We start from the raw sequence: 11,632 nt of genomic DNA, 5'->3' as shown, positions 1-11,632 counted from the left end.
TCAGTGTCAAAACTCCTGTGCCAAGAAGAGTCAAGGCAAAGAGCCTAACAGTGAGCTGAGCAAAACCACCTCAGACCAAAGACGTGAAGAAGGAGCACATCAGAAAGACAATGAGTGCACTCCACTATCAACAAGGGTCTTCTCTTGACCCCTGAGCACAAACACAACTCCAAACAGCACTGGATATCATCCTTATAGGCTTGACATCATTAAAGTGGCATGAGTGTGTCAAGAGTAATGAGGACTCTTACCAAGTGACTGAACAGCCAGGCCTGCTTTGCCATGTTGAATTGTTATGTGTGAGAAGCTCCTGATTAATGGTCTCATTTAAACTTCTCACTTTTACAAGACTGAACTCATCTGGAGACTCAAGAAACTTGACAGTTTGGTCCTCTCTGACACAAAGCTGCCCTTCAAAGAGAGGGCACATTAACTGGGACGTCAAGTAATAAATCTTAAAGAGGACTCCTAAATTAATTTAGATAAACTTTATGAATCCCAAGGGGAACATTGGATGAATACAGCAGCAGAAACATAAAAAATCAAAGATGCTGACTCACAAGACAAATAATGCAATCAATCAATCAATCAATCAATCAATATACGAGGTTGTTAGGAGGAAGCATTGCATTGGACAGGAAAGACCCCCAAGGCACTTCTTAACCCACTGTGGTGGAATGAGCCTATGGCTAAAAGTTCCCCAAAGAGAGCCCCATCGGATGGGATTTTTCCTGATGACCTCCAGTTTTGCCCCCATCCTCTTTCCACCACAACACCCAACGTGTCCAGGGTTTGCCCTGTGATGGAGCAGCTTTTCTGATTAGTTTCATAAGGCCTTGTGCTTCATTTGAATGCCCCAAGAGACCACAGCATAGAACAACACATGGAGTACTCCTGATTTTTAGAAGATTTCTGTCAGCTTGCTGCACACATAAAAGACCCGAGTCCACTAAGGAAGTCCAGTCTGCTCCGGCCATTCTTGTACAGCACCACTGTGTGGTCAGACCAGTCCAGTTTGCTGCTCATTTGAACTGCCAGGTACTTGTGCTCTGCACCACATGTACATCCTCCCTCCAAACAGCGAGTGGTCTTAGAGGCTCTTTGGCCTGCTAGAAGTTCACCACCAACACTTTTGTCCTGCTGATATTCAATTAGAATGTGGTTCTCCCTGCACCACAAGCCAATGACCTTCACAAGCCTTGTGTACTTCGACTCATCTCCATTATTAATGCAGCCAATGATGGAGGAGTCTTCTTTGAATTTCTGCAGTGACAAGTGCTGGGATTGCACTGGAAGTCTGTTGTGTTGAGGGTGAACAAGAAGAGAAGCATAACATTTGCCATAGGTGTTCCAGTATTACACACCACCAGTTCTGACACAGAGGCCTTGACCCTCACAAACTCTCGTCTGTTGTTAATGTAGTCCAGGAGCCTGAGGGGTCCATCATGATGCATAGCCTTGAGCCTTTTCAATAGTCGATAAGCCTGAATGATGATAAAGGCCATAGAGATACCCAAGAACATGATCATGACTGTGATGCCAGCTTTGTCCAAGTGAGAGTAGGACTGTGGAGCAGTCAGATGACAGCATCTTTCACACTGATATATGTCTGATTGGCACACTGCAGACCATCCAGATGTGCTGAAACGAGAGGCCGTAGCTGTTTTAGGACCGGCCTCTCAAAGGTCTTCTTGATGTATGAAGTAAGAGCAACTGGTCTGAAGTCCTTGGGGTCACAGGAATACCCTTTCTTTGGGACTTGGGGCACCCAGGATGTTTTCACGGCTGAGGAACCTTCTAGAAATTCAGGGAAAGGGAGAGAAGGTGTTTAGCACTGCAGAAATGTCTCTCTTACTTGGATTCTGTTATGTAATGAAATCTTCACAAAGTCTTCTTCTGGTCGTACTGACATTCAGAAAGCATTAGTCCAGTGGTCATTCACCAGTGTGCAGTGTGCCGTATTGACATGGTGGTCTTATTACTTAGGAATATGAAGGATTCACGGGTCTTTTACTATATATATATATATATATATATATATATATATATATATATATATATATATATATATATATATATATATAAAAACACGGTTATTTTTAATTGTACTTTGAATTTTATTTAATTACAGACCCAAGATATTTTATGTTTTCTCTGATGTTCATCCATTCCTTCATTTCAGACCTGTAACACATCCCAAACAAGTGGGGTCAGTAAAGCTTTCACCACTTTGTAAAGTCGCCATTCCTTCTCACGACACATCAAAGACGTTTTGGCACTGAGGATACCAAGCGATGAGACGTTCCCGTTGCTGTTCTGTCCCATTCTTCCTCCAAACACGTCATAAGGTGTGCCACAGTACAGGATCATCGTTGTCACATTTCTCATTTCAGAATTCTCCACACATTCTCTACTGGGACAGGCAAGGACTGCAGGCAGGCCAGCCCAGTAGACGCGTCTTCTTCTTCCTCAGCCATGTTGCTCTAAAATGTCAATGTACTTTTCTACATTAATGCTGCCATCATAGAAGTATAAATGTGCGCTGACACAACACCATACCATGACAGGCCCTGCAGGCTTTTGGACTTGTTGCTGTCTGGATGGTCCAGAGCACGCGCCGTTCATTTCTTCTAATAAAGATCTGGAGTCCTGACCTCAATACACACTGCCATTGTGCGATGGTCCATCTCAGACCCCTCTGAGCCCAGATATGTCGATGCCACTTCTGGAAATGGTGAACATGAGGCTTTATTATTGTACAGTGAAGACTAAAGCGGTATTTGTGGATGAACTACGTGTTGCAGTGCTTGACGAAGGTTTGCCAAAGTAATCCATCGTCATCCCATGAGGTTCAGTCAGCTACTGATGAGTGATGCTCCTTAATGCAGTGCCTGTGGTTTGAGGGGTCAGAGGTCACAGGTGGTCTGCCCTTGTGCTTTACGCATTGAAATTCCTCTGATTGCTGAACCATTCAATGATATTACACACCACAAAGGGAGTGATTTGCAAATCCCTTCCACTCTTTCTTTGATGAACATTGTTTTTAAACATCTCAATCATTTTCTCACTTGTGTGATGAGAAACTGGAGATCCTCTGCTCATCTTCGCTCCTCAGAGACTCAGCCTTTCATGGGTACAAATCACGATTACAATTTCCTGTTTGAAATCCCATCCTTATTTAATTATTTGACCTCATTACTTGACCTAATTTGCACCCCCGTCCCCCGTCCCAACTTTGTGGAATCTGCTGCAGGCCTGAAATGCAGGAATAGATGTTGTCACACATGTGCGATTAGGAGGCAGTCAGAGAGCCTAAAGGTGAGTGAAACATCACGAGATAAGGGGTTGTCACATACTGCTTACCTGAACTCTTTTTGCCAAAAGAAACCAAGACAGGAAATAATAAATCAACTTTCAGAGTTTTCAAGATGGCCGCGATGACGTCACTTCCGGCCATCCCTGATGACATCACTTCCGGCCAACCCTGATGACGCCCCTTCCAGACTGCCAACCACTTCCTGTCACATGTTTTGTCATTTACTGTAGATATTAACGACATTTTGTCTGAATCATTCATTCACTGTATTTCAAGACTTTGAATCATCATTTTTGCTTATTGTCTCGCCGACAATATACAGGGACGGTCCCCAAACCTTTATTTTTGTCTGAAGAACTTTATTTAAATCACAATGTATAATAACAAATGAAATGAAGTTGAGCAGACAGAACATGAAATATCTTGGCTTCATACTGTCTGCCATGAAATCAAAGTCAAAGTACATTTAAGAATCTCTGCTTCTCTGTTTTTTCATTTGCCTTTTCCATCCCATCCCATCTTCTTCTAATTTGAGGTTGTAAACAGTTGACGTCAGAAGTTTCCAGACACTTGGGGTGAATTCTTTCAAACTCACTTCAACACCACAGATTTTATACATATAAACTGTACGTTTGTCTTCTAGTTTAAGACGTCTACATTGTCTGCGGTGAAACTCATTTTTCCATCGATGTTCACAGACCTCGGAGTCTTTCACTTTTTATTGACCATATCACAATTCCAGGGGGTCACAAGTAGTGGTGGTCTGCTCAATACTGACGTGTCGATGCCGTGTCGAGCTTTCAAAGCGCAAATGTTTGAAGTGTCACTTCGAGGTATTATTGTGGGATTTCCATCTCCTTACCCTTTACCTCTTTTCTTTAATGGTCAGTGTGCTCGTCAAATTCATTAGCGGGTTGGTCTCCTGTCGCACTTTAAGATGAACACACACAGACAGAGACATACGCAGACACACAGACCCTCACCACACAAGTACCGTATGACAGACGTACACACAGCACGTTATTCTCACCACTTTAACACACATGAGTGTCGTCTGAATAACACAAGCACAGTCCGCTCTCCCCAGCACTCCGAGAGACTTACTTATCATAGTCACGAACAACGGGCGATGTCTCCGATATATCTCACACCTAAATATCACCTTTGGTCTCCAAGAATATATTCAGACATACAAAGGCTCAACATCCCCGGCTATCGGCCATTTATCACATGTTTGACTTTAACGCACTCTTCATTACTGGACTGAGCTGTTCGTCCGCAGTTCGATAAACCTGGCAGTTTGGATCATATGGCACTTCACACTGCGCCAGGCGCTCTTCACAAATTACTTTATTACCTCAATCACCCTGGATATGAAGACAAAATATAGAAAGTTAAAAGCAGTGTGGTATTAATTAAAGAGCAATAATACCAGTAGAGAAAAGCATCAAACACAACGTGGGGAGCAAAGTCTGGATATATAAAGTCTTTAGGAAAAGATTATGAAACTTAAAGATGTCACGATGAATGTGCAGGGCGGCGTTGATGGAGCACTCGAAGTTGTTCATGAGATGCTTGGCAGACGATCTCATGACAGCGGTGGCACGTGGCTGGTGTCCTCTGCTGATGTCATTCTGTCCTCTTCCTCTTCTTCTTCTGAGATGAAGCCTATTTATTATAAAATTCAATGGGAGTTTCACAACACGTAATTTTAAAGTACACCTGACTGGCTGTCTGTCAATATGATGGATGACTTCGCTCAGACTCTTTAATCTTGTTTGAGTTACGTCCGTTTTTCAAAGTAATAAAGTTTCTAATGTTTTAACATCTCCTGTCTCAGGCTGTAATTTCCAGTCCCACAGCATCTCCTTCTGTTCACAGATTGTAAAGTAATCAGCTACAGCTTGGACCACAGCATGTCTTCATCTCCCAAGCTGTACACCAATGTAGTCCTGGTGCCTTTCACTCCACAGGCCATCAGATCATCAATACGGCTGGAGGGTCTCCTGAATTCCTGCTCAGCTCCAACAGATGGCACTGTGATGGGTACAATTCAGGAGAACAGACTGACTTTGATGTTAACCGACATGGCAGTGTCCTGAGTTTAAAGTCATCTGTTTAGTCGTGAGCTAAATACCATGAAGATAGAGAACGCAATTTACAGACTTTACACACCACAACAGAGGCTCATTTCAAACGTCACGTGACTCTGAGGGACACTGGCACCATGACGTCACTGGCATCACCGCAGCCACTACGACGCCAGCACTCATGCAAGGCTCTGACCACTGTCACGAAAGAAAGAAAGAAAGAAAGAAAGAAAGAAAGAAAGAAAGAAAGAAAGAAAGAAAGCGCTGGAGTTTCAATATACCTTTATTACTTGTAATGTCTTTTAGATGAAAGTGTTTCCTAAGTGAGTAAATGTAAATACAGAAAACAAAAATGTCTCTGGTACAATAAAATCAAACAAGCTTACTGATTTATTTAAATGATATTAAAAATCTGCAGTGGGTTGGCACCCTGCTCGGGATTGGTTCCTGCATTGTGCCCTGTGTTGGTTGGGATTGGCTCCAGCAGACCCCCGTGACCCTGTGTTCGGATTCAACGGGTTGGACAATGGATGGATGGATGGATATTAAAAATTAAAGAAAGCATTAAAATATGGTTACAAAAAAGAAAATGAAAAGGTAGGCATAAAAAAGCAAAAACCTCAAGCAATCAAAGTCAAACAAAGCTAAATAAGAGCAGGAGGCCAACAGGACCACCAAACATCAAAACGTAAAGCAGAGCCCACCAGACAGGACAGAGCCCAGTGTTGGAGCGGCTCTTTCATCTGCAGCTTCTTCTTAAATACCCCTGGGGGCGGAGCTCCACCTGTAATGTCAACTGACCCCACCCCCCTGGGCTCCACAAAGAACACACAAGAAACACAAAAAAGAAAACGAGGGACAACAAAACAAACAAAATACATAATTGAAACAAAATATTCATCAACACATCAAATGTATAAAAACAAAAATATCTCAGGCACAATAACATCAAACACACATTACTGAACATTTAAATAATTATTTTAAAAATTAAAGGATTAAAATATGCTTACAAATAAGACAGGCGTAATAAAACAAAAACCTCAAGTGACCAAAATCCAACAAACCAAAACCAGAGCAGTTTCTTCTTAAATACTCCTGGGGGCGGAGCTGCAGCTGCAGTGTCAAGTGGCCCCGCCCCCCTGGGCTTCACAAGAAATGAGGAACAACAAAACTAACCAAATACAAGATTTAGAAACAAAATATACATCAGCACACCATACATACAACAAAACCAAATCCATTTACAAAGCAATTCATAAAAATAGCAAAAAGTTTAAAGAAAATGGAAACTCATTTAAGGCAGAAGTGAAACCCAAAATGAAACATCACAGCTGACTTCAGTCCTCAATGCACTTCAACTTCTTGTGGTGTCCATGAGTGTGAAATTCACCATTTAATGTCCATCTTTATTAGTAACTGAACATCACAGTAGTGTATGTGTGGCGGGGTCAGGCTCGAGTGGGCATACGAGGGCACAGCGGACACAGAGGGGCACACAGGACACATGACAGAGCGCAGACACTCAGATGAAGAATGGAGAGCACTGCTCGGGTCTAAATGATCGATTTCACTGCTAGACTTACAAATCAAATATTCAATCCAAATCAACATCTTATTTGTTACTCACCCCATTGTCTTGAGAATTAAAAAGCATATTCTGACTTTTCCAGCGCTATTAAGAAATGGATCATCAATACGGAGTGTTATATCTTCAGATCAGACAACACAGGAGCTGTGACCAGAGGTGGTGACAAGTCAGAAGGTCACAGAGGAGCAGATTTGACAAATGTCAGTCATCCTTATTGTTTATTCACTAAACACCATTGGGAGTTTATTATACAAAATGTAAACAGTTATTAGATTTGTATTTTATTAATACATAACGATTATTAAAAAGATTAATTCAAATAAAGGTTCTTTTCTCATAGAGAATCTTCCATAACCTAACAAAGCTGCACTGTCCTTAAAGCTAATGACAATATTAAGAAATCTCCACTAAATATCCATTTGATCAAACCCAAATCTTTCCTCCCATCAGCCTTGCCATTCATTTAATATTGAGAGTGGCCACTAGAGGGGGCAGTTTGGCTACAGAAGAATCAGCTCACCTGTCAGCTCTGAAGGTCATGTGACTGTGTGATCGTGTCTCCCTTATTTTGCTCTTAATTCATTTAAATCTTAATTAGTTTTAGATATAATATTTAGTGACACACTATGACACACACACCTGATTGGCTCCTTAAACCCAATAATAATGGAGACCCTGACAGCCGCACTCGCCCCGCATTGTCATCCACAAATTCAATCACAGAGGTGCTAAAATCCTGTAAATTTAATTTCACCCAAAACTACAAACGCAAAGAGGACCTGCGCTTGTGGGGACATCAAGTGACTGGTGGAGGGTACTGGTCAGTGGTCACATGGTGTCAGATGGCTGATTGTTACACTGCAGTGAGGATCAAGATAAAACCCTGGATAGAGGGGCTCAGTGAAGGAGGTGTTGAACCTGTGCAGGAGGGTCATTGTGTGTGAGACGCTATAAAATGACAGACAGCCAGCAGGCCAGTCCAGATACACACCTATTCTGGGGCTGTAGGGGGAGCTGATTTCAGTCTCCTGGTTATTGTGAAGCACAGAGTACTGGGAATCAGAGCATTGCAAGCACCAGGATTTGTCATTGTTTCCAAGGCCACACTCATCACCCCCTCCTTTCCTGCTTAGTCCTTTATATGCGACTCCAATCTCCATGAAGTCTCCACTGCACTCCACCTCCCAGTAACAGCGAGTCCCAGTCAGAGCCTCTCTGCACAGAACTTGAGGCCACCAGTCAAATCTATCAGGATGATCAGTATATTCAGCTTTTGTCCCCTCACGTGTCACCTTCTTGTTCCCTTCAGACAGATGGAGGTCTCTGTGTGCCGTGTTGATGTCCAGTGTGAGGGGACAGAAGTCTGAAAGGAGAGAAAAGAAAACGAGTGAGGAAATCTGGGAGTGTGTAACGGGACTGGGGGCGGAGCTCAACATAGACAATTAACAAGAACCAATCAGGAGGTGTGCTGACAGACACTAATAGTAAAGAGCTCATCTGATTGAACAGAATCTGTGTGGATTTAAAATAAAATTCTCAAATCACAATAAATCCAAATCCCTTTTATTTTCCAGTACTTCATGTGCAGGACTCTGACTTTGTAGATTTGGAGCTCCTTATAACAGAACACAACATCACAGACAAACAACAGAAAGAGATGAAGTTAAAAAGACAAACTTCATACCAAGATGTAGAATAATCCAATTATGTGCTGATAGTGATGTGCTAGTGAGAGTGTGAGTGTGTAGTGTGTATTCCCGTGTCACACACACATGTCCTCACACTGTACACACACACACAGTCTCTGACAGAACACATGAAGAAGATGGCTAAGTCACTGCTGGGAGAGGCACAGCAGACTTCACCACACACTCTCGTTTATTTATGGAGTGTAACTTTGGTGAACCAAACCAGACACCAATGGAGAATGTGATTACACTTTCAATTACGGCTTTGTGAAACTGAACGAGGATTGGCTGTGAAATATTTAATTTCTTTATCTGGCGTAAGAAGTCCAATTGCCACTGTGCCTTCTTAGTGATGTGGTGGTGTTCATGTCCCAGCTGAGAGTGTCTGTGATTGTTGTGCTCAGAACTTTGAAGGAGTCCACCATATTGACTGCTGAATCATTCATTTCTAGTGTTACAGGTTGTGACTGCGGTTTGTGAAAGTCAATGGCCATTTCCACTTTCTTGGGGGTCTTGAGCAGCAGGGTGTTGAAGGTCATCAAGACACAAGACGAGACTCCTCTTTTCTAGAAGGTGCTTCATTGCCGTTAGTAATTAGACCAATAATGGTGGTGTCATCAGTGAACTTAATGATTTAACTGAAGGATCAGTGGACCTGCAGTCTTTGGGTTACAAGGAGTAAAGTAGGGGGGCATCCACAGCCTTGAGGGGCACCTGTGCTGACACAGAGACAGTCTGAGAGGTGGGAGTCCACACAAACATACTAATGTAGCAGCAGACTCCAGCACCTTTGACTTGTTGTGATGATCAGCATCTCTAACTGCTCTGTAAAGCAGAAACTCCAGCAGTTCTAATGTGGAGTCAGGAACTGATGCAGTAAGCCAGGTGTCCACACAGCAATACGCTGACCAGAGAGAATAATCCTTACTGGGGCCGAGAAGAAGATGAAGTTCATCTGTTTTGGGCCTCAGTGGTCTGACGTTGATAAATTGAAGGCGCACTCGACAAGCGCGTCTCCTGAACCCCACAAGAGACCCTGCACGTGTCCCCCATCTCCTCTTCAGGTGGGAGTTACCTGGCTGGGAGTCCGAGTCTGCAGTCGGAGGTTCATAATGCTAAAATCGTATGAAAGTGTCCTTAATCAGTGAAGGAGAAATGAAGTCCAATCCCAGTAGACAGGAGCTGATCTTGTGTGTTTGTAATCCTCATATTGTTACAAAAGACAAAGTTAACAGAGAAAAACAACACATCAGCAGTGAGCACACAACTGTGGCTGCCCTGATCAGCACCATCATTATGAGCACAAGGTCACCGTTGAGGTCCGAGTTGTATTGGACTGTCCACACGGACCGCTGTATTTATTAAATGACACTTTTATTGTCACAGTCCAACTCTTTAATTTAAAATCAATCCACTGTCACACTTCAACACAAACTGACAGCTCAATGATTTACTGGCCAGCAAACAAGACTATGATTGAGTACTGAGAGATGTGAAGTTCATGAAGAAAATCATCATGGAGTTTGCTTAAGCTGCTCAAGGGATAAAGGTGATGAAATTAACTTTAAAATGAAAAGATTTGGGATCAGAATAATAAGAAACGTGAAGAAAAGGAACTGAACTGTTAAAACTCCATTCAGGACAGCATGATGGCCGAGAGGTTTTGAGCTTCGGCCTCACAGATTCAGCTTCATGACTTTGAATTTGGTGCCCAGTGGTCGTCTTTGTCAGGTCGGCGTGTTCTCCTCGTGTCACTCCTGGTTTTCTTTACACAAGCTAGAGACGTGCATGTTGGGTGAATTGGCGACTCTGAATTGGCCTTGTGTGGTTGTGATTACCTGACTTAACACACTGCAGCCTGAACTGGAATAAACCAGTCTGACAATGTTGTGTTCAAAATCACTTCAATGGAAACCCACCACGGCCATGATGGTCTGCTGAATGAATCCTATTTATATCTTTATATGTCACCTGTCACGTCTGTCTCTCTACTGTTTGTGTCACTGACATGCCCCCAGTAGTTTATGTCCCTTTCCACTTTTTAAACAAGAATCCCAATTTTCTATCAAATAAGTGTAAACTGACCAGAGTGATTGTCATCCGCCATTCTTTATTACACAGAGCAGACTCTTTACTTTTAATTTCAGATGTACACAATAAAATAAATGACAATGGCGTGAATATAATTATTGGGACCCTCACCTAATGTTCTCTAACTGACTGTTTTCAGGTGAGACCTGCCATCAAGCACTTCCCGTGTCTCTCACTGACCACTCGGCCCACTCTTCTTGACCTTTGATGGTCTTCTTCTCCCAACGGTAACTTCCAGCTCTTCCCATGGATGTTGACTTGGATTCATTTTAGGGCGCATAGCAGACCACTAGAGAACATTTCAATGTGATTTCCACCATATTTGGGTGGTCTTACTTGTATGTTCTGCAGGATCCATGATCTGCACTTCAGACAGAGCTTTGTGACGTTTGCTCTGGAATGTCTTGATGATCTTCTCATTTTATTGTGCCCTGCACAGATTCAGCACAGCAGCCCCCTAACATTAATGAGCCTCCTCCATGTTTCGTGTTTCATCTTTGAACACTCATTTTGTTTTCTGTGGACATAGAGCTGCTGTGACTTACTGTAAAGCTCTCATTTAGTTTCATCAGTCCAAAGGATTATCTCCAGCACTGTGTCTTGTCAACATGTGTTTAAGAAAACTTCAGTCAGTTATTTATTTTATTTTTTGTCTGTCTTTCAGAAGTGGGGTCTTCTACCACGTAGTCATTCAGTAAGTGATTGATGGAGCTACTTGAAGCTGCTGTACTTTGATCTTGGAGGTCAGCCTAAATCTGTCCTGATGTTTGCCTTTGTTCTTTCACCACCACTGAAACTCTCCTTCTGTTCCATTGGGGGTCCATTTTCAATCTGCAGCAGCATTCAGTGTGTTTGG

At 42.7% G+C, this 11,632-nt stretch overlaps 1 protein-coding gene across 1 annotated transcript in view; it reads right to left on the bottom strand.

Annotated features, from left to right (window-relative positions):
* Positions 1-1,190: 1,190 nt before the first annotated feature.
* LOC120529041 (tripartite motif-containing protein 16-like) overlaps positions 1,191-11,632 on the bottom strand; it is a 33,503-nt gene continuing 23,061 nt past the window's right edge. The window contains exons 7-8 of the mRNA XM_039753102.1: positions 7,855-8,360; positions 1,191-1,565 (exon numbers count right to left, since the gene is read on the bottom strand). Coding sequence (XP_039609036.1) covers positions 1,191-1,565; positions 7,855-8,360 — 881 coding nt within the window. The remainder of the gene's footprint in view (positions 1,566-7,854; positions 8,361-11,632) is intronic.

Source organism: Polypterus senegalus, chromosome 4, assembly GCF_016835505.1.
Source record: "Polypterus senegalus isolate Bchr_013 chromosome 4, ASM1683550v1, whole genome shotgun sequence".
NCBI classification, from domain to species: domain Eukaryota; kingdom Metazoa; phylum Chordata; class Cladistia; order Polypteriformes; family Polypteridae; genus Polypterus; species Polypterus senegalus.
The sequence above is the reverse complement of the archived record's forward strand: the minus strand, read 5'-3'. Positions and strand labels throughout refer to the sequence as shown.